At 48.8% G+C, this 22,734-nt stretch overlaps 1 protein-coding gene across 3 annotated transcripts in view; it reads left to right on the forward strand.

The window, feature by feature from the left end:
- DLGAP3 (DLG associated protein 3) overlaps positions 1 to 22,462 on the forward strand; it is a 55,079-nt gene extending 32,617 nt beyond the window's left edge. For all 3 annotated transcript variants that reach the window (XM_058303933.1, XM_058303931.2, XM_058303932.1), the window contains exons 6-12: positions 6,286 to 6,499; positions 6,789 to 7,102; positions 7,515 to 7,600; positions 18,806 to 19,290; positions 20,075 to 20,166; positions 20,479 to 20,622; positions 21,214 to 22,462. In XM_058303933.1, coding sequence (XP_058159916.1) covers positions 6,286 to 6,499; positions 6,789 to 7,102; positions 7,515 to 7,600; positions 18,806 to 19,290; positions 20,075 to 20,166; positions 20,479 to 20,622; positions 21,214 to 21,432 — 1,554 coding nt within the window. In that variant the 3' untranslated portion in view covers positions 21,433 to 22,462. The remainder of the gene's footprint in view (positions 1 to 6,285; positions 6,500 to 6,788; positions 7,103 to 7,514; positions 7,601 to 18,805; positions 19,291 to 20,074; positions 20,167 to 20,478; positions 20,623 to 21,213) is intronic.
- Positions 22,463 to 22,734: the final 272 nt, after the last annotated feature.

Raw genomic sequence — 22,734 nt, forward strand, 5'->3', positions numbered from 1 at the left:
TGCTATCACAACTATCCATTACCAAAACTTTCCCATCGTGCCGTATTTTTCTCCCCATTCTTCATGTTGGATAATTTCTGTTGATATCTTCAAGTGTTACTGATAATTTATTCTTCTGAGCCTCTCTGGTGGATTTTTCATTTTATTTAATGTGCTTTCCAACTCCAGAATTTCCATTTGGTTCTTTATTTATAATTTCTATCTCTTTATTGAGCTTTTCTATTCACAAAGTCACTGTTACGCTTTCCTTTACATCTTTTAACACAGTTTCCTTTAGTTTGAATATATTTATAATAGATGCTTTTTAGTCTTTGTCTGATAAAGCTAACATTTGGAGATATTCATCCTGTCTTGTTTATTTGCATGTCTTGTAACTTTTTTGCTGAGTACTGAACATTTTGGGTAATATATTATAGCAACTTGAATTCTGACTCTTCACTCCTGAAGATTGTTGGTGTTGCTTTGTTTGTTGGTTGGTTTAGCAACTTGCCAGGATTAAATCTGTGAAGTCTGTCTCCCTCACAACATGCAGCCTCTAATGTTTCTGCTTAGTTTTATTTTCTTGTGTATATGTGTTTTTTTAAAAACCTGCCTTCCTAGGGGTCACCCCTGTGACTGCATAATTTAGTGTTCAGCCGAAGACTGGTTAGAGGCTATGCTTAAAATCCTTGAGGCATTTGCTTTTGGTTCTATGTGTGGACTGGGAGTACAAATTTCAGGTGTTTTCAAACCTGCCCTGGCTTTTACTTTTTGTCAGGCTCTCTTGTCTCCTCTGCATGTGCACACAGGCTTCATTAGCCAGGGTGTGGGTGGCTCAGGGTTTCTCTGGTCTCTGATGTTCATGCACACAGCATGTAGTCAACATGGAACATATGGAGAGTTTATCAAACCCCTATGGCTGTCTTATCTCCTGGAGATCACCATTAAATCTGCCTGTCTGTTCCTTGACCCAAATAGTACTACAACCTCAGGCTAACAGAAATGATGGCTCCCTGTTCTTGACACTGTAACTGACAATATTCCAAAGCAGCTGAGTTTCATAGTTCGTCCCACCCTGGTTGAACTTTTGCACTGATAGAGCTGGGATGGTTGGGAATGGAGCAGTTCCAGGTAAGGACATCATAGACTCTGCTATTCTTACCTAAAGTTCAGTAATTTTCATGAATAAATGTTTTTAAAATTTTTTTATTTTATGCTTCTGGTCAACTTTCAGAGCAATGAAATGGTTGTTTTTGACAGCTTTTTTCCAGCTTTCTAGTTATCTTGAGGGATAAGATTTAGTCTCCTCCTCTCTCTGACATGCCAGTAGTCATAAGTCTGGAAAATTTTCAGCTACTATGCTTATCTCTTCAGATATTCCCTCTTCCACATTTCATCTAATCTTTCCTTCTAGAACTCCTAGTAGTTGTATGTGGGACCTTCACATTCTTTCCTCCATGCATTTTAACTGCTCTTCCATATTCTTCATCTCTTTGCCTCTCTATGCTGCCTTCTGGTAATTTTCTCAAATCTATTTTCTAGTTCATTAATTTTCTCTTAAGCTTCATCTCACATGCTACTTAACTCATTGTGTTTTTAATTTTATTGACTTTTATTTCCATTTCTAGAAATTTGGTTGGTTCCTTTTCAAATATTTCCAATCTTTTTTTTTCAAAGTTTTAAATTTCTTCTTATGTTTTCAGTTTTATCTATTAAGTCTTAGAAATTTTAAACATAGTTTAAAAACTATTTTATGTTTTAGCTAAGATAATACCACTGCTGTAACAGATAAACCCTGAATTTGCAATGGTTTAACTCAGTAAAAGTTGTTCTTACTTATGGCAGAGTCTGCACTAGTTGTCTATAGCTACATAATAAATTACCTCAAAATGTAGCATCTTAAAACAACAAACATTTGTTAACTCACAGTTTCTGTGGGTCAGGAAGCTGAGTGCAACATAGCTGGGTGCCACTTGGCTCAGGTGTCTCATGAAGTTACAATCAAGGTATTTATTGTGACAATTGAAGTCAGTTTAATCCTTGACTGGGGGAAGATATGCTTCCAGGCTTTCTCACATGACTGTTGGCAGACCTCAGACCCTTGCTGGCTGCTGGCCAGAAACATCAGTTCCTTGACACTTGGGATTCACCATAGGGCTCCTCACAATATAGCAGTTTGCTTCCTTTCAAGTGAGGGCTCTAAGAGAGATAGTGAGAGAGGGGTGTCCAAGATGGAAGTCACAGTTTTGGGTTTTTTTTTGCAACCTAATCTCACAAGTGACAACCCATTGAATTTGCTATATTCTATTTGTTACAAATGAGCCAATAAGCCCAGCCCACATTCAAGAAGAGGGGATTACACAGGATGTGAATGCGAGGAGGTGAAAATTATTAGGGGCCATTTATTTATCATATAGACCATATTAGCTCATCTTTAGTGGAGTTTTACCTGTGAGAATCCTGAGCAGCCTGGGTTAGGTGTGGGTCCCTCAGGAAATATTTTGCAATTGCTTCTGTTAGGCACCTCGGGCATCCCTGGTCTGAGAATATTTTATGTTAGTTTTTAATTATGGGGGTCTGGCCCATGCAGGTGGTATAAATTGAATCGTGTGCCTACATGAGGGCCAGCTTGTGATTACAAATTTTTAGGAGATTTGCCTTCCCTCTAACCTATACATATGCTACAAACTAGCTTCCTTGTCATCAGCCTGTGCTGGTGATTGATTTTTTTTTTTTCCACTCTACTTTTTCATCAAAGGTTTCCCCTTTACCAGCTTTATGCAGATTTTCGTTTCTAATTCCCTGCTTCATGTGGGCCCAAAGCCTTACTCCTGCACCTGAGTGGGTGTTAAAACTCAAGCCTTTTGGTTACTGAGACCAGCAACCCCCGCTTCCACCTCCCACCTCCACTGGGCTGTTTGCATCATTGGCTCACACTGTTAATATTCTGATTTTCAGTCTCCTCTTTGCTTTTGTCTCTTGGGGACTTATCTCACTTTCTTGTGAGCTCAGCTATGCATTTAAAACAACATTTGTTTTATTTTATCCAGTGTTTTGAAATGGGAGGTATTTCAAAGGGCTATCTAAACTAAATAACGTATGTAAAGTATGCAGGATTTTGCCTGGTCCCCAGTTGTACCCATCAACTCTAGCATGGACAATTTTCGATTAGACCCAAACAAAGTATTTTCTTCTAAATATCCTATATCCTTGGAAATGGCTTCTGATTCTGAGTTCTGATTCTCATTCCCCAAGAGAGTTCTTTGACTTGTACCCTCCCACTAGAAGGACTTGGGGGGAGTATAGCAGAAGGTGATGGGTGATAATAGAATTCACCCTCAATGTTATGATTTTATAATCATAATACAGTAAAGATCAACTTGCGTGCAATAGCCCTCTGAGAGTCTCTGTGAATCTGGATTTCTCTTGGGTCCTGATTCCCTTGCTGGAACGTTGAAGTTCCCTTTGGCCAGGCAAGATGGGAGGTATGTGGCCTCGGAGAGTTGCGTGGCACTGGGGAGTTGCACACCCTCCCTCTGTCTGCCTTGGACAGAGTAGGTTATGCGTATAGCTTATGGATGGGAGTCCAAGAGCTTCCGAACCCCTGGGAAAGAGAAGAGAGGCCTTTGCATTTTGGGCAGTATTATCACTGTGATTTAAGAACCTCTTTATACTATTATACTACTATTATAGAAGCTAACATTTATTGAGCATTTACTATATGCCAGATTTCATGCCTTGTGCTTTACACACAGAAGAGGTTGGGGGTTATGGGGATATGCTGCAGAGTGAGATTTCTTCCATCCCTGGTATTCAGACTCGAGACCAGAATGTTCTCTATCGGGGTTAGATCAGCTTCCCTGTACTCCAGGAGGGACCCTCTAGGCTAGATTTGTTCTTGTTGGGGAGTATCCTGAGTCTGGCCCAGAAGTAGCAGGAATTGGATCAGCTCCTAAGCTGCAGGAAACAGCCAGAGAACTGCTGGCCTCTGGTGCCTCGGGGTCCAGACATAGGAAGACTCACAAGGAGTTATGGTGAAACCATAGTAACTGCAGGACTGTAGCTTATGACAGCCAAGCATGGATAGATTTTTTTGTGGCTTGTGTTTTCTGTACTCTTATAATGAAATTCCTTTAGAAAAAGCAGCAGAAAGAAGTACCAGCATTCCTTCTTTGTCTTTTTTTTTTTTTTTTAAGATTTCATTTTATTGATTTATCTCCCCCAGCCAAGTTTTGAGCTGGGTGTCTGCTCTCTGTGTCCATTCACTCTGTGCTCTCTGTGACTGCTCATCACTTTTGGAAGCACTGGGAACTGAATCTGGGACCTCCTATGTGGAAGAGAGGTGCTCAATCATTTGAGCCACCTCAGCCCCCTGCTCTGTTGTGTCTCTCATTGTCTTTCCTCTTTGTGTCTCCTTGTGTCACCTCACTGTGACTGCCCATTGTGCCAGGTTGCTGTTTTGCTTATCTTCTCCAGGAGGCATTGGGAACGGAACCGGGTCCTCCCATGTGGTAGGCAGGAGCTCAATCACTTGAGCCACATCCGCTTCCTGGCATTCCTTCTTTTGAATTACTGGGCCCATATTTTGGAACCACTAAGTCTGAATCTCCAATAAATTTGGCTCTGAGCTTCCAAGCAGCCAAAGCAAAGAGAAGAGAATGGTTGGAGAGCCGTGGGTTCAGATCCTAGGGGTGGATCTTGACTTCATGTAGGTCTAACAAGCTCCCTCAAAGATTCTGATGCTCAATCAGCCTGGCTTGGGAGCTAGAAGACCTGGCATTTAATTTCGGTTTTACTGCTTACCAGCTGAGCATCCTTGGATAATTCAGTTACCTTCCCTGAGTCTCAATTTTCCCCCCAGTCAAATGGAATGTAAATTCCTCCTTTATCAGAGGTGGGAGCTAGTGAAATCACATCATACTTCAAAGGCTGAGTTATGGAAACATTAAGCTGTATTTTACACATGGATCAGGCCAATCCCGTGGGCTTCTGTGTGCACGTGAATATGATGCTGTGACTTTCCTGGGGGCTGTCACAAGATGCAGCCATGAGACACTTGCTATCATATTCATTGTGGAGATGCTACTGGTACTGAGGACCTGGTCCATGATGTCATCCAGTGGCCTCTACATAATCATCCACAGGGGGAGTTTCTCAGTGACAGAAATAGCTGTGGTTCTCCTAAGCACCTGGCCTGTGTTTACAAGGCAGGCCCTGAGATCTTCATATGCTATTGACCAAGACTCACCGTGCGCCAGTAAATTGCACCCCAGTGCCTCACATGTCACTCTTGGATACCTCTTGGGAGCCCTATGGTGTTGGTACCGTGATCACTCCTGTTTGACTGGCAAGTAAACTGGAGGCCTGAAAACTTTAAGTAACCTGTAGAGGCAACCATCATGCTATATTCCTCGCTGCTTGGCTGCTTTGGAGCTCAGGGTCAGATGTGCATTTTGAGCAATGTACAGGACTTTGTCACCTGTGTTTCTGGATGTAGAGTTTACCACCTTCTTTTTCTCCCTTTGTTTTTTCTCATGTAATGCGAATGAAGTTGCAGCCTCTGTCGTAGATTTAGTCTTAGTGTGATGTTGTAAGACACAGTTCTATGAACAAAATTTTTGTTCTTCTTTCTTACTTTAATTTTAACACCATGGATTCTGCACCACAAAATATCAAAAACAAAAACCTCACCTGACAAAGGCTGAGTTTTCCTCAGTGGGCGAGCACAGGGATGGGAGCCGTGGGCCAAGCCAGAACCCTCCTCAGCGGGCAGGGGTAGGGGAAGGTTTGAACACGCGCAGGTTAATGATTTTTGCTCCAGCACTTACCCATTCATTTCTGTCCTGCCACATGGTATGTATCTCTATAGGTTGCTTTCAATCAATTTTGTAATGTAGGGGATTATAAATAATTAAATAAAACTGGCCTCCCCTGCAGTCTCCCACCCCCATATCTGACAGAGAATGGAAGTCAGGCCCCTCATCCCAAGGGACTGGGAGTAGGTGGGGAGAGGAAGATAGGGTGGTCTGGGGCCTGGGCCACAGCCAGGCATCTGGGAGATGGTCAGGTAGGGTGGGCTACTTAGAGTAAAGATGACGTCAAGGCAGGCCCGGGAAGCGGCACAGGGCTGAGATGCCCCCATCTTTCTTTGCAGAGAGCTGGGTTTCTTTTAGTCCAAATGCAGAAGAGGTACAGCCTCTGCAGATCGACATATGTTTCTAAGGCGAAGCTGCGCAGAGCCCCACCCTCCACCCCCGAATCCACCCCAGCACCCCAGTAACTGTCCTCCCGGCCCCCTTCTCCCAGCTCAGCGACGAGCTGAACCAGCAGCTGGAGGCCGTGTGCGGGTCCGTGTTTGGGGAGCTCGAGTCCCAGGCCGTGGACGCCCTGGACCTGCCCGGCTGTTTCCGCATGAGGAGCCACAGCTACCTCCGGGCCATCCAGGCCGGCTGCTCTCAAGACGACGACTGCCTGCCCCTCCTTGCTGCCCCTGCCTCTGTCTCAGGGAGGCCCGGCTCCTGTGAGTACCCCCCTTTCTACCCCTGGCCGTGGCCCTAGGATGGAGAGCACCCTGGATTCTGGTTCTGGTCCAACCCCGCCCAACTGAGCTGTGTGACACTGGGCAGATCGCTTGCCTCTCTGGGCCTGATGGTGGGGAGAACGATCCTTGGCTCTGTACGTGGCAGCACGTGGAGTATGTGAGGCTGCTGAGTCCTTTGGAGCCTGGTGGGTGTGTGGGGTGGTCCGCCGCAGACCGCTGCGGGAACGTGTTTCTCAACCGCTGCGTCTCTGCGTTCCCCTGGGTACAGCCTTCAACTTCAGAAAGGCGCCGCCCCCCATCCCACCGGGAAGCCAGGCCCCGCCCCGCATCTCCATCACCGCCCAGAGCAGCACCGACTCCGCCCACGAGAGCTTCACCGCGGCGGAGGGCCCCGCCCGGCGCTGCAGCTCCGCCGACGGGCTGGACGGCCCCGCCATGGGCGCGCGCACCCTGGAGTTGGCGCCGGTCCCGCCTCGGGCCAGCCCCAAGCCCCCCACACTCATCATCAAGACCATCCCTGGCAGGGAGGAGCTGCGGAGTCTGGCGCGGCAGCGAAAGTGGCGGCCGTCCATTGGGGTGCAGGTACGGGGGGCGGGGCGCCAACGAAGGCCCCGTCCCTGACCGGTTGGGGATGGGTTGAGGGTGATCAGGGGACCTTCTGGATACGTACAGTTTCTCCTTGGCTTGCTCTGAAAGGCAGGTAGACCCCTTGTCTAGTCCTGACCAGGCCTCTCCACCCAGTCCCAGCCCATTCCCTTGTCCCTCTTCCTGGCACCGTTGCTTCTACTGGCGAGTGCAGAGCTGTGCCCAGTGGCTGCCACCCTGATGCCTCCGATCTGCTGGGTGTCTCATCTTACCCGGGCAGATTGTCCTTGTAGGATATGCCAGCTGGCTTTGGCTCAGCCATCGCTGGCCCTTTTCCCTGGGAAGGGCTTACAGGGCAGAAGCTTCCCTTGGTCGCCTCCAGCCACTGATACCCCCACCTTGCCACCAGGTGGAGACCATCTCAGACTCGGACACAGAGAACCGAAGTCGAAGAGAGTTCCACTCCATAGGCGTCCAGGTGGAAGACGATAAGAGGTAGGTCAGCGTTGGGGCCTCTCAGGCCTCTTTGGGGAAGAAGGGGTGAGTGGGTGTGTGCCGCCCTCTCTGCTCACTCTTCCTGGAAGTCAGAGCAGCCACAGAAGTTATCCACAGAGGTGTCACAGGGAAGGTCATCAAATCTAGCGTCTTCCTTGTACCCATGCCCGCCCGAGGTGCCCAGAGGCAGATGGAAGATGTACAGAGTGTTGCTAACATGGAGGTGCTGAGCAGGCCTCCAACAAGTGTCCTTTACGGGATTCTGCCGGCCCCTTGTTACATCCCGGGCGTACAAGTATGTGAGCTCAAAAAGAAACAAACACCAAGATTGCCTCTCAGGGCCCCTTGGAAGTTAGAACATGCCTTCTCACTTGGCTCACACAGCATTTAACCAGAAAGGGTACCTATTATATGCCCAAGTCTGTGGCATAGCAGAGATAGTAGAATTACAACAGCCACTGTTCTGGCATTAGGTGGCTTCAGAAACATTGCTTCCTTCATTTCCAACTAAAAAATTAGTGCTGCAAGCTCTAGAGGGAGTACTTGGAAGAGTTGGGTTCCTGTTGGAAGATAGTTTTTCTAATGACCATGCGACAGTGCCACAGTGGTCCCTCTGCTCTCCCAGCTGCAATGCCACCAGGCCAGTGGCCCAAGGTGTGGACCTGCGTGGGACTGGCTGGAGGGGTTTCAAAGTATCTGTGTTTCCCAGGCCATACCCACTGGAGGAATAAAAGTAAAGCCACAGAAGCTGTGCCTTGCAACTGTTCTCAGTTGTTATTGTGAGACCTCCAGACTACCCCTAAAGTTTCCCCAGTTATTTCTGGAAACCCCTGGGGGTGTCTTGTGTGCGTGCCTGATCAAGTCTTGGGATTCCTGTGGGATTCACCATTGTTTATCACTCCTCTGGCTCCCCATGGCTCCATCTGCTCCTGATGCTGTAAATGCTTCCCTCAGGGATGCCAAAAAACTGCCCTTGTGCCCTATCACTCCTGAAGTGGCTGTCCCTTCAAACTCCTGATGGTCCACACAGAGCACAGCAAAGTGGCACTTTATGACAAAGTCACTCCACAAGTCCATGACTTGAATTCTTGAGGGACAGGGTAGGAACCATGGATGGATGGAGCTCTTCATTTAGAATCCTGCCCCCAACTCTAGTGCTATCTTGCAGACCATAAATCAAACCCAGCTGTCCCCATTTGCTTCTTCAGAAGGATTCTTGGTCCCTTATCCAGACAGATCACTGGGAGTTCCCCTATTTTTCCTGAGAAGCCCAAATTCTGGGGGAAGTACAGCAGGCAGTCTAGCTGAGTCTCCTGCTGAATCAGCAAACTCTGTAATTCATTCATTGATGACAAATACTTATTAAGCGTCTATTCAGCAAATGCTTACCAGACATCTACAAAATGTCAGCACCTGTGCACTGTGTTAAATGCTTGGGGATTCATCACTGACATGAGTCTTGCCCTCATAAAGCTTGTGGTCTAGAGGGAAATTGAGGCAATCAATAAATAATTCATAAGTAAAATATAATTGCATGTTATGTTGTAATATGCCATAGAATCTTATTACACATAATGTGGGAATATGAAAGAAGAAAAAAGAACTAAGAGATTAAACAGGTGACATTTAAGCTGAGGTTTGGAGGATAACTGGGAACACTCAGGTGATGACTGGGGAGGGCAGGAGTGGGCGGGCTGTTGCCGGAAGAGTTAATAGCATATGTGAAGGCCCTGGGGCAGGAAAGAGTTTGAACATACATCAGGAGCTGAAAGAAGGTTTGTGTGGCTGGTGTGGCCAGTGGTGAGGGAGTGTACAGGAGATGAGGCAGGGGCCAGGGCATCCAAATCATGGGAATGATAAAGAATTGGGATTCATTAGTAAGTAACAGTAGCCATTGAAAGGTGGTAGAAGGAGTGTGATATGATCTAACTTATGCTTACAATAGATCACTAGCTGTTGAGTAGAGAATGAATGTGAGAGAAGAGTTGAAATGAGGAGGCACATAAGGAGGATTTTTCATTGTCCAGAAGAGTGTGATGGTGCTTTGGATTAGTAATGGATATTATGAAGGGGATCTTTATTTTCCTATTATTGTTTGTAATCAGGAGCTACTATTAACTTTTGTATATTTATTTTGTATTCAGCAACCTTGCCACTCCCTCTTACTGATTCTTAGAGTTTATCTGATGCTCATGGTAGGTTTTCTATATAGTCAGTTATATTTTCTGCAAATGATGATAATTCTTTTTTAATCTATAGCCTTTTAATTTTTCTCGTAATAATGCATTTAATGGGACTTCCAGTTCACTGTTGAGTAGTAGCATGTTTATCCCATCCCTGACTTCAATGGATATGCTTCTCAAGTCCTGCTCATAAGTTTCATGTTTGCAGCAGATTTTGATGGACACCATTTATCAGGTTAAGGAAATTTCCTTCTGTTCACAACTGGCTGAGAGGGTTTTTTTTTTTCCAAACAGGAAATGAAAGTGAAATTTTATTGAATGCTTTTGCAGAATCTACTTAGATGATCATAGATTTTCTCCTTTGACCTGTGGAGAATTATACAAATAGGTTTTCCATGTTGACCATTCTTTTATTCCTGGGTTATACCTAGCTTGATCCCATTATCAGTTTGGATTGATTTGGCTGTGAGTAACAAGCCCCCAACAGTGTCTTAACAAGATAAAAGTTTGTTCTCCAGACTCCTTCCAAATTTCTGCCCCTCCACCCTTTGTGTATTAGCTTATATTAAGAACTTCACTTCAAACTTGTCTTCATGTCTCCATTATAAGCAGTGGGAAGGAGAACAGGAGGAATTTTTAAACAAATACACTTAATTTCATATTTTTCTCATAATGTCTAGAATTAATCAGTACTTCTGCTCTTCTCAGGAACAAAACAAGGACCTTGGAACACTCTAATTTTCTTCTAAACTCCCTTCTCCCATCTTCCGTGTTATATTTAACTAGTATTGTGGTTCAACCGCTTTAAAAAAGAACTCTGCTTAATCAGTGTTGCTGTATCATTTATGGCTTCATATTTCAGATTTACAAACATGTTTTAACAATTTATGTGTTTACTATTGCTTTTTACTGCCCACTCCTTCTTGGGTTCAATTTCCTTCATGCCGAAGGACTGCTAGAGCTTGGGGCCAATTTTAAAGTTAATATGTCAGCTTGAGGTTTCTACATTTCACTGGTAGTACTCATTTGAACCCTGCACCCCCACACAAAGCAGCCTGGATATTCTAATTCCTCAGCATCCACATTCCTGAATCAGTGGTATGAGTTTTTCAAGTCCAAGTTTATAAACAAAATGGCCTTTCTCAGCTGCTGGCTTTCTGCAGGGGTGGCTTCCCAGCTCCTGGAATGCAGAGGCTTGGGTCTGTCCCCTCATCCTTCTTCAGCCTTCCCACCTAGTGTCTAGCATAAATCTGATGCTGTACTCCTGTGGCTCATTTGGTGTGGGGTCCTTCTCACCACTCGGGCTTTGCATTTCGTTTTTTTGTTTGGTACCGAAGACTTCGCTTTCCTGCTTTCAAGCGTGGCATTGTAGTAAAAACACCTTTTGCCTTGATTTTATGCAGCATTTCTGTGTTTTTAGGGTTTTTGGTTAAGTCCATTAGATGGGTCAGTTGTCTGGACTAGGCTAATAGTAACAGATTCAGAGAGGAGGGGACCGATGTGAAAAGCATTTTGGAGTGAAAGTCAGGGGAGGGCAGGAATGGGCAGAGGACATGACCTTCCTTGCTCTTGCGTAAGTGCTTGGTGAAGTCTCGGTGGGGTGGGGTGGTGGGGAGATGCTATTCAATATATGTCTAAAGAGCCAAATTGCCTGGGACAAGTTATCACACCGGGAATTCAGAGGGACTGACAGGTGGGGAGAAGGGAAACCTGGCACATCTCTTTGGCCAGGCTCCCTTGCTTGTCTGCTGAAGGCATCCTTAGGTATGCACCTGTACCATCCTTTCTATCCCTTATGTCCCTGGCACTTTAAGTCTGACTCACCACACACCATGCCCCAACTGGTACATAAAAGTGAGCCACGATCGCCAGCAGCCTTTCTAGGCAAATGTCCAGGACTAGTCCCCCACGCATTGTTGCCCCATTTTCCTGGACTCTGTTGCCTATACTCTTGTCTCGATGGTCCCATTGTCTGCCTTTCTCTCTTCTTTTGTTTTAAAAATTGCTGGTGGGGAGCGGATGTAGCTCAGTTGGTTAAGTACCTGCTTCCCATGTATGAGGTCCTGGGTTCAATCCCCAGTGCCTCCTAAAAAATTTAAAAAAATAAAAAGAAATAAAGTAGACAGTATATTTAATACAAAAAGAAAAAAAAAAACTATTAAAAAACTGCTGGGAAGGAAAAGTCTCTCCTTTCCTGTCTTTCAAGGTATTCCCTGCCACCTGTTAGGTGAGGATTTGGACTTCCTGCCCCTTAGGCCTGGGAGCTGCCTGTGGGTCCTTCCAGTTGTTTATCATCAGTGGTGACTTGGCCTAGAATATACAGGGGTGGGGGTGGTGCCCCATCAGCTCCATCTCCAGTCAACCCCCACCCAAGATTCATTTGTCCACAGGTATTTATTGGATCCCTATTATTTGTCCAGTACTATACCAGGCATTGAGGATACAATGGTGAGTAGAACCAGACACAGTCCCTGACCTTGTGAAGCTCACTGCCATGTTAATCTAAGAGTCTCATAAATGACGTAGAATCACAGCTGTAACAGGTGCTATAGAGGAGAGGCATGCATGTGCACCACAAGAATGTGTAATAGGGGGCTTTGACTCAGCGGGTCAGGCATGACTTCCCTGAGGAAGAGACACTTGGGCAGAGATCTGAAAGAGGAACAGAAATTAACTAGGTGAAAAAGAGAGATGAGTGCTCCAGGCAGAAGGAACAGCAGTGCTAAGGCCCTGTGGTAGAAGGGAGCATGTTTAAGAAACAGTTACAGCCTTGTCTCAAGGTGTCCTACCTCATCTGTCTTCTTAGACCCAGTATATTCTGGGCCATGATTTTTAAAAGTACATCAAATGCCCTTGTTGAAAACTAGAAGACTGCTCCTGCTACCCTTCCAGGTCATAAAAACCATGTTATTTTTGTCTCCAGTTCTCTAATCATGGGGATTCACCTGTATCTTCCACCACTAGATCCCTCCCACTAAGAGATCTATTGCCAGGTTTAGCAAAGCAAAACAAAACACCAGGATGCTCAGCTAAATTTGATTGTCAGATAAACAGTAAATACTTTTTAAGTATATGTCCCATGCAGTATTTGAAACATATGCCATGAAACTGGTTATCTGAAATTCAAATTTAACAGGGAGTCCTGTATTTTCTTTGACAAACCTACCCATACCCACTTGTTCCCCTTCAGTGCAACCCAAAGAACTCTGCATAGGAAGGCCTGGCCTTCAGCCCTATCCCCAATCCTGCAGCCTGGTCATTTCCAGTTTTGGGACCTTTGGAAAGGCATGTGCTCAAAGAACAGAGCGAGTCCTGGAAAGGAAGCTTCCATCCTCACGAAGGTCAAGAACAGTCCTGCAAAAGCCTTGAGGAGCTGGCTGACCACAAGCCCTGGGTGTGGACACTGCCTCCATTCCTGAGTACTCAACGCCAAGGACAGTTCTTGCCCTTCATGCCTTCTCCTAAATCTCCCCAGTCTGTCCTCAGCACCACTGTCACAACTCCCAGGCGGGGTGGACCTCTGCTTGGTTGTATGTTCAAGCTCTTAGGTGTGTTCTCAGAGAGGGGGTTTCTGCAGAAACTGGTACAGTGCCTGTGCCTCCCTGAAACATCACTGCCCACTTCTCCTCCCACCCCTGCCGCCTGCCGCCACATCCTCCTGGTAAAACCTCTTGACGACATCTGGATGTTGAGTGTTCCTTGGACCTTGTGCCTCTTGGGATAATCCAGTTTCTTCCCCAAGGTTTTAGTGTTCTCCCCTAGAAATCACAGTAGAACATCTCCCTGAAATAACCATAATAACAACTCCCAGAATCATCAGGAATGTGATCCTTGTCACCCTGAAGAACTTGAAGCAGGGAGGTTTTCTCAGCCCTGTTCAAGGGCCTTGAGAGAAATTGTGACTGGTATTATTCTGAATTAGCGATAATTCACAGCTGAAGCCAGTTTGCATCCTGTGCTTATGGCTTTTGGTGAAGACCACAACAAATACTGCTACATTTAGAGCTAAATAGGGTCATAAACCCTGAACTTCACTTCTCTGAAAATTCGTCTGTTGTTGTTAGGATGAGGTTTGGCTATGAGTTACCAAAAAACCCCAAACAACAGTGATTTAACATGACAAAAATTTTTCTCTTACTCGGAAGAAGTCCAGAGGGAGCAGTCCGGTAGATGTTCACAGTGACAGGACCGAGGCTCCTTCTATTTTGTTGCTCCACCACCCTTAGAACTTGGCATCCATCTCAAGTTGCTTGAGGTCCAGCCATCCTGTCTTATATTCCAGTCAGCAGAGAGGAGGAAGGGACCAAGAAGGGCATGCCCCCTCCTTTTAAGGACTCTTCCTGAAGGCTTCACATATCACTTCTGCTTATATCTTATTGGCTATCACTTAGCCACATGGCTACACCCATCTGCAAGGGAGAGTGGTAGAATAATCTTTATTCCATGTGGCCGTGCACCTAGCTAAAACTTGTGGGGTTCTTTTACTAAGGAAGAAAGGGAAAATGGATGTTGGGGGTTAACTAGTCCTCTCTACTATGCTTCCTTCCATCCAGCCAACCAATGTTTCTGTGTGAGGAACTGCCCTGTTTAGTAAGGGAACAGATCTGCAAATAACTACAATGCAGTGCGATATGGAATATAAAAGAGGTTTTGTTCAGAGTGCTGAACAGATGGAAGTGATCAGCAGCAATCATAATAATAGCTACAATGCCCCAGCTGGGTCCTGAGTGCTACATTCTGATCGTTTTTCTTGGTCTCACTTCCTTTCTTTTTTTGAGAGCTCCAAACCTTCCTACCTGTCTGTAACTGCTAACACTTATAATGGCAGGCCAGGTGCTGACCTAAGTTCTTTATATAGATTGTCTCACAATAATCTTATGAGCAGGTATTCTCATTCTCATTTCCAGATGAGGGCACTGAAGCACAAAGAGATGAGGAAACTGAGGCACAAGCTATGGAATTGGGTTTTGGACCCAGGCATACCGACTCCAGACTACATGTGTTTGTAACCACTCTGCTTGTTTTTCCTTGCCTCCTCCACTAGATGTGCCTCCGAGGTTGGAGGCAACTGTCTTCCTGATTAAAGCTGCCCCTGTTGCTCAGGCCTAGGACGGCAGTGGAGTCTAGTGATTTAAGAGCTGACATCTGCATCCAGACTGCACTAACCTGCTCTCAGCTCTAGGGGAGAATCGGTTTCCTCGCTTTTCAGGCTCTAGAGGCTCCCCGCATTCCTTGGCTCATGGCCCCCTTCCGTCTTCAGTCAGCAGTGGGGGGTTGAGTCCTCATGTTGCATCACTCCAGCCTTGCTTTTGTCATCACATCTCCTTCTCTGACTCTGACCCTCCTACCTTTCTTTTCACTTAGAAGGACTTGTGGTTACATTGAACCCACCTGGAAAATCCAGGATACTCTCCCCATCTCAAGATCCTTAACTTAATCACATCTTCAAAGTTCCTTTTTCCATGTAAGGTAACATTCATAGGTTCCAGGAATTAGGAAGTAGATAACTTTGGCGGGGGGAGGCTTATTCTGCCTACACCACAGGTTCTCTCTCCTCAGGATATGGCATGCAGGAACAATCCTAAGCTAACATCCCTCTTGAAATGCTACATTCCTTCTTCTCTTCCCTTCTCAACCAAACTCCTTGAAGGAGTTGTCTTTAGTCATCACTGTCTCCTGGTTTTCTTCCTCTTGCTATCTGGCTGAGACTCCTCTGAGGGCTACACCGTCTCTGCCTGCCCTTGTAATGTCCACATTCCCAGGGGTTTTGGATCTTTGATCTGTTGCTTTTCTCCCCAGCATTGCTTTTTTCCACTTTTCTCGGGGAATCTTGCCCAATGCTGCTGGTTTTAAATACCACTTGCACAGGGATGACTGACTCCTATTTGCGCTGTGCAAATTCTGCTCCCTGCTTGAGAGTGTGGGTGAGGACTGTGCTTCCAGTAATCCCATAAGCTCCTCAAGTTCTTTGGTCCTCCTTGAAGCAGGCGCAGTGAGAGAGCTCAGTGGGGCAGTGACTTGAGAAGCCCACACCCCCTGGGCACTTGTGCTTCTGTTCCAGACTGCGTGTCCTGTTTCCATTGTCAGAATGTGAGTCTTTCAAGACCTTGCGAAGGGCAGGATGAAAGCCAGCAAACCCAGCGGTGCCAAAGGACAGGCCCATGCTTAGCGGGGGTCAAGGGAGAGGGAGCAGGGATGGCAGCTCTTCAATCGTGAATTTACTGGGGCAGGCCCCACTCTTACCGATGTGATCTGCAACTGTGCCAAAGGAGCCAAAGGCTAACTGGAGCTCAGAGGCACAGAAATAGTCAGAGGGAACTGGGGTACATCCTGACAGTTCAGGAAGGCACACAAGACTGTCATCAGACACCAAGAATAATTTAAGCAAATGGTGGTGCTGCCTCCAAGTGTGAGACGAAGGCTTAGGGAGGCGCAGCACTGAGGAGTGGTCTTGGGAATAGGCAGGAAAGTCCATAGAGGAAGAGGGGACTTGAGCAGGGAGTGGACAGGGAGCGAGGAAGAGGAAGGTCATTTCTGGCAGTGGAATAGCTTATGCAGAGGCTTAGAGTCAGGGCCAAGGGTAGGCTACTTGGGGTACAAGGAGAATGCAGGGGAGATGAGATTGGAGGGGAGGCCGGGAAGTTTGAACTTTACCTATGGGCAGTGAGGAACCATGGCTTAGGCAGCACTCAGCTCTAGGTAGACCTCTCTGGTCTTGGTGTTTTGGGGTTGATGAGGAATTGACAGGCCTCGGATCTTTAAAAATGTCAGGTAAAAATAGAGAAAGGAGGTACCTTGGCAATTACTGGCCCCTTCCTATTTTATATATATAATAGTTTTTTTTTTTTTTTTCAAGGAATCCAAGTCTTTTTTTTTTTTTTGATATATATATTTTTGTCTTTATTTTTTTTATGTTACATGCAAAAAATATGAGGTCCCCATATGTCCCCCTCCCTCCTCACCCCACTCCTCCCACCATTATAATAGTTTTATATAATCTCTCTACATAACAATAATAACACACACACACACACATATATTATATAATTATGTTTATAATAGATAGCCCAGATAGAGGGCACATGACTTCCCAAAGCCAGCATTAGACTTCCAGGCCAGCAGCAGAACTCAGGTCTGACTCTTAGTCCGGTGCTCTTCCTCTGTGCTGTACTGGGTAGAGACAGAGGTCTGGGAAAGGAGACTGAGCCAATAGTCAAGGCAGATGTGGGTCTTGACCAGGGCAGGGTAGGGCAGACACCAAGGTGAAAACCATGTGAGAGGCAATGCAGATACATTCCCTTTCTCCTCCTCTGGGTGGGGGTTGGGACATAGGGCTCGTTGGAGACTGCACATGAGTGCATCTCTCTTTCCTGGGTCCTGCAGCATCCTTCTGGGCCTGGTTACTATGGCAACAGGCTCCCAGCAGGCAGCCCGCCAGCTGGAGGGAAGCAGGCAGGCAGGCAGGGAGAGAAGGCCTGGGCAGAAAAAGGAAAGCTCAAGTTGTGGGGGTGGGGAGTCTCCTGTGAAGTGGACCCTCTAAGTCCCTTTCCTTCTGACTTTGGTCCATAGGAGGGTGGAGGTCGCTCGGGAAACGTGGACCTTTCTTTTGTGGTTCTTAAATTTCTAGACCTCAAACTTCTGTTTGCCACCCTCTACCCCATCTCCTGACTCCCACTTTGTGAAGTATTGTCTGGTCCCAGCTTCATGAATCTCAGGGACCACTGACTTCATAGAAAAATGCCCCCAATCTGAACTTGGCGGGGAGAAGAACAAGGCCAGTTGACTTTGTTTTGCATAAGATTTGCATATTAAGTCAAAGACGGGAATTGCCAGGCCCTACGCCTTTCCTGCCAACATCTTAATTCAGCTCCACTGGCACTGGCAGGCTGTGGCTGGCCAGGCTCTGGCCTGAGCTGCGGGGGTCCCTAGAAGTGAAGCCCACCCAGCCACGGGTCTGCCCAGCCCCAGCCGCCCCAGCCGCTCCAGTGATGACGCATCCTGTGATGTTTCTAGCAGCTGGTACAGTAGGAAATGTTTGGGCTGTGGAGCCCAGAAGGCCTGGGTTCAAATCTTGGCGCTGCTGCTTTGTGGCCGGGAGACCATGGGCCTTTCTGGGCCTTAGTTGACTCTCAGCAGGACTGAGGACATACTGCTACAGCTGGTAAAAATTAGCACAGCCATACCATTTGTTAAAATACTGAAATACTCCTATATTCACTGGTAAATAGTCACCTCCCTGGAGCCCTCCCTTAGGACTCTGGCCTGGCCCACTGTCCAGCTTGTACAGGAGAACACAGTCCTGTTCTACCGTGTGATCTGTGTGTGTTCTGATGTGCGTGCTCAGCATCTGTTCTGCCCCTGTAGTGCTGGTTGTTAAATATTTTGAAAATCACTCCTGTCTAGAGATGGTGCAGTGGGCAAGCATATTATTGTTTTAGTTTCCTAGGCTGCTAAGGAAGTACTCTGAAATGGGTTGGGTTAAACAGTGGGAATTGATTACCTCACGGTTTTGAGGCTAAGAGAGGAGTCCAAATCCAGGCATTATCAAGGCGATGCTTTCTCCCTGAAGACTGGGATTCCGGGGCCGGCTGCCTGCAATCCTTGGTCTTAGCTTTCACATCCCCTGTTCTCTCTCTCCTCTTCCAGGTTCCATTGATACTCAACTTCGGCTGCTCCCTTAGTGGCTTTCTCTCTGTCTAAATTTCATTCTGCTTATAAAGGACTCCAGTAATAGGATTAAGATCTATTCTGATTGGGTTGGGCCACACTCCAACTGAAGTCACCTCATCATAAGGTCCTACTTATATAGTGGGCTCCAACTCACAGGACTGGGTTAAGTTTAGAACATGTTTTTCTGGGGTACATACAGCTCCAAACCACCACAATTATGTACCTACCTGTTAACAACGTCTAATATTTTTATAGTGTGTGGATTAATGCCTGTTGCTTTGTAGGTTCCCTTTCTCTTTCCTTTCCTTTCTGGTCTGGGATGGGCAGAGATGACACTTACTTCTCTCACCAGGCGGGCGAGGTTCAAGCGCTCCAACAGTGTAACGGCCGGTGTGCAGGCAGACCTGGAGCTGGAGGGCCTGGCAGGCCTGGCCACTGTGGCCACAGAAGACAAGGCCCTGCAGTTCGGACGCTCCTTCCAGAGGCACGCCTCTGAGCCCCAGCCCGGGCCCCGGGCCCCCACCTACTCAGTCTTCCGCACGGTCCACACGCAGGGCCAGTGGGCCTACCGCGAGGGCTACCCACTGCCGTACGAGCCGCCGGCCACCGATGGTTCACCCGGCCCTGCTCCCACCCCCACCCCCGGCCCTGGGTCTGGCCGCCGTGACTCCTGGATGGAGCGCGGTTCACGCAGCCTCCCTGACTCAGGCCGCACGTCCCCGTGTCCCCGGGATGGCGAATGGTTCATCAAGATGCTGCGGGCAGAGGTGGAGAAGCTAGAGCGCTGGTGCCAGCAGATGGAGCGTGAGGCAGAAGACTACGAGCTGCCCGAGGAGAGTGAGTGAGGGGACTCTCGGCCTCTTGTGTGCAGGGAGGGACCATAGCTGGGTCAGTGTCCACTGAGAGCCAGGGTGGGAGCGGGCAGGAGCCTAAGAGGAGATCCCATTGGTTGAGCATGAGCTTGCCCTCCTCGCCCTTGGGTTCTTTAGCACCCGAGCTTATTGGGTCACCATTAGTAGCAGGACATGTTGGGAGAGGCCAGGGCTAGGATTGGGGAAACCAGCCAGGCAAGAGGGGTGAGTCTTTGGGGAGACAGCCCTCAGTCCACATCACCAAGTCCTTGAGTGCAAATAAGACTGCTCAGATCTGGGCTGGGGTAGGGGTCCAGATGGTGGGATCAGCTGTAGGACTTCAAGGCAGAGGGGGAGGCAACGTTGCATAGCATACAGTGATGTCATGTATGTGAAATTATGCAGTAATCCTTAATGGGCCATGCACTGATGGTAGCCAGTTTGGCCAACGGGTGACTATGGAGGTAGTGCCCTGGCTAAGGCTGGGGCTCGTTTCCGTCTCTTCTTTGACACGGGAAGGAGGAAGGATAGAAGATGAGTACTCAGTGGATGTCAGTTGTGTGAAGGAAGGAACATCAGTGTCCGAGGATACAGTTTTCTTGGAGAAGTGGGGGAGGTGCTGTTGTTGGGAATTTGAGGACAGATGGAAAGGGGATGGAGGAGCCAGAGGATAGACTCGGCTCAAGAGAGCTGAGATTCATGGTGGACTTCCTGGAGGCTGGGGAAGGAGGGGCATCATTCCCCTCCCTGAATCTCCTTCTGCTCTCCAGTCCTGGAGAAGATCCGTAGTGCCGTGGGCAGCACACAACTTCTCCTGTCACAGAAAGTTCAGCAATTCTTCCGGCTGTGTCAGCAAAGCATGGTGAGTGCCCATGGGAATACAACTTACCAGGTGTGTGTACCTGGCAGGTAACCCAGAGTGTGGGTATGCCTGGAGGTGAGACCAGGTTCAGGTGCCTGTAGGGGGGACTCTGAGTACTGTGTGCTTAACGTGGGATCAGGTGTTTGTGTCCAAGGAGAGGTCTGGGCTCTTTCTTGTCCCATCTCCCAGTCCCCACACCACTCTCCTGGGTTGAGCTTCCTGACAGTGAGGGTGGGTGGGGCTTTCTCGAATCCATGCTGGGGCTCAGACCTCCCTGATTGGCTGCCTCCCCTCTGTCTCTCTCTGTTGTAGGACCCCACTGCGTTCCCCGTGCCCACCTTCCAGGACCTGGCGGGTTTCTGGGACCTCCTGCAACTCTCCATCGAGGATGTGACCCTCAAGTTCCTGGAGCTACAGCAACTCAAGGCCAACAGCTGGAAACTCCTGGAGCCTAAGGTAGAGGGGAGAGTTCCCTTCAGGCCAAGAGGCCAGATCTGGAAAATGCCCTCTCCCAGAGAGGTTTAGAGGGAGGGGAAGGAGGCAGGAGGAGAGCTGTGACTTGATGGAGCAAAGCTGGAACTTCCAGAGGGGCAGACTGCCACTGCTTGGGTCCACACACATGGGGGTAGGGCCTTGAGGGTCCCCTTAGCCCTCAGCTCCGCGGCTGCACAAGACTGATGGGGCCCAGAGGCTTGGTGTGTGAAGCCCCATTACCTGGCCAGGGGTTAGGCTGCCCTCCCCAGACCCGGAGTGAAAACCTAGCAAGTAATGGGATCCAACAATCTGATGCAAGTTGACCACGCCGCCAGGGGGCGCTCGAATCCTTCCTTACTTTTGATGGGAGAATGTAGGCTTTTGACCTTGTCAGAATAAGTGCACTTGGGACTGAAGGTCATGACGTGTGTGGCCGATTCTAGATGCTATCACATTTCAGAACCACGAGAGTTTAACCCCACTGGGACCGGGGGGGGGGGGGGGCCTACGTTGAGGTTGGTACCTCCCCCAAGTTCTCACGCCCAAATAAGCTAAGGTCCTCTTTTGCTGCAGGAGGAGAAGAAGGTCCCTCCGCCAATACCAAAGAAGCCCTCGCGGGGACGGGGCGTGCCGGTGAAGGAGCGCTCGCTGGACTCCGTGGACCGGCAGCGGCAGGAAGCGCGCAAGCGGCTCCTGGCGGCCAAGCGCGCCGCCTCCTTCCGCCACAGCTCGGCCACCGAGAGCGCCGACAGCATCGAGATCTACATCCCCGAGGCCCAGACCAGGCTGTGACCGGCCCGGCCCGCCCAGCCCAGGGCCCGGGCCCGCGGTTTTCTACCCGTACTGTACACCCAGCGTCGAGGTCACTGTGAACGCGGGCCGCCCAGCGCGCCCGCCGCCGGCTCCGCACGCCCCGGCCCCACCAGCCCGTCACACTCTCGAGGGTTTTTTACCTTCCTGACCCCACGCGAAGGCGCCCGGGCTGGGCTGGGGGCCGTGCCTCTCGGCCCTGCGCCTCCCACCTGGACCCCCCTCCCTCCTGGTCCGACGCTTTGTCCCCACCTCCTCCTCATGGGCACCATCTCTGCCATTATTTCCCCCCACGGGCCAGGCCGGGCCGGGTCCCCCATCTGGGCTCTGCGTCCCCCCCACCCCGCGGGGCTGGGCTTCGTGGGGATCAAGCTTCGTGGCTTTTTATGAAGAATCCCGAACCCTGCCTAGGAGCCAGCCCCATCCCCCAGGGGCTTCGCCCTCAGCCCTCAACCCGCTGGGCCCAGGGACCACAGTGGCTGGACCAACCCAGGACCAGGGCACCTGGGCCGCTCCCCTTTCCCAGATGCTGGGGAGGGGAGACGGGGGCTTCCCCTCACCACACCTGTGGCTGTTCCCACATCCCCTTGAGTATCCCAGGAAAAATAAAACGGCAGAACTGCACTCAAGCCAGCTGCTCTCTCCAACAGAGGCCACCTCACGCCCTGTGCTTGGGGAGGTGGGATGGGGGGGGGGGGGGTCGGGGGAGGAGCCCACGCTCGTGGTGTGGGGAGAGCCAGGGCTGTCTGAGCCCCTTCAGGGATTGACCAGCTGGGGGAGGGAGGATTCAGACCTGGGCGCTCCTGGATGGGTGGGGGCAGCGTGGGGACACCGCTCCACACACCCCCGGGGTTCAGTCATTTCCCTCTCCCCTCCCCGTCCTCCAGGTTGGTCCTGTCCTGGCTGCTCTCCCTGCTCTGCCAGAGACCGGGGCATGGAGCTCAATGCCTGGAAAGAATATGTGCTCAATAAACACAGTGGCTGCCACTATTATTATTAGGTGCTCAACAAATACTGGTTTCCCTTCCCTTAAGGGCATAGTGTCATTCCCTCTGCTCCAGTCTCCTTGATATCAGCAGAAATACTGTTCAATTTAGTACAGTCACATTTCTGGATGCTTCCTATGGTGGGGGGAGTGGGGTGGAGACAGAACAGAACTTTCCTGGGAAGCTGAATGGCAACTAAACCCTAGTAGTGGTAGCTAACCTTTATTGAATGCTTAGTGCATGTCAGCAAGGGGGTGAGTGATTTATATGAATTCACGCAGATCATCCTTAAGGAGCG

This window comes from Dasypus novemcinctus, chromosome 9, assembly GCF_030445035.2.
Source record: "Dasypus novemcinctus isolate mDasNov1 chromosome 9, mDasNov1.1.hap2, whole genome shotgun sequence".
Taxonomy (NCBI): domain Eukaryota; kingdom Metazoa; phylum Chordata; class Mammalia; order Cingulata; family Dasypodidae; genus Dasypus; species Dasypus novemcinctus.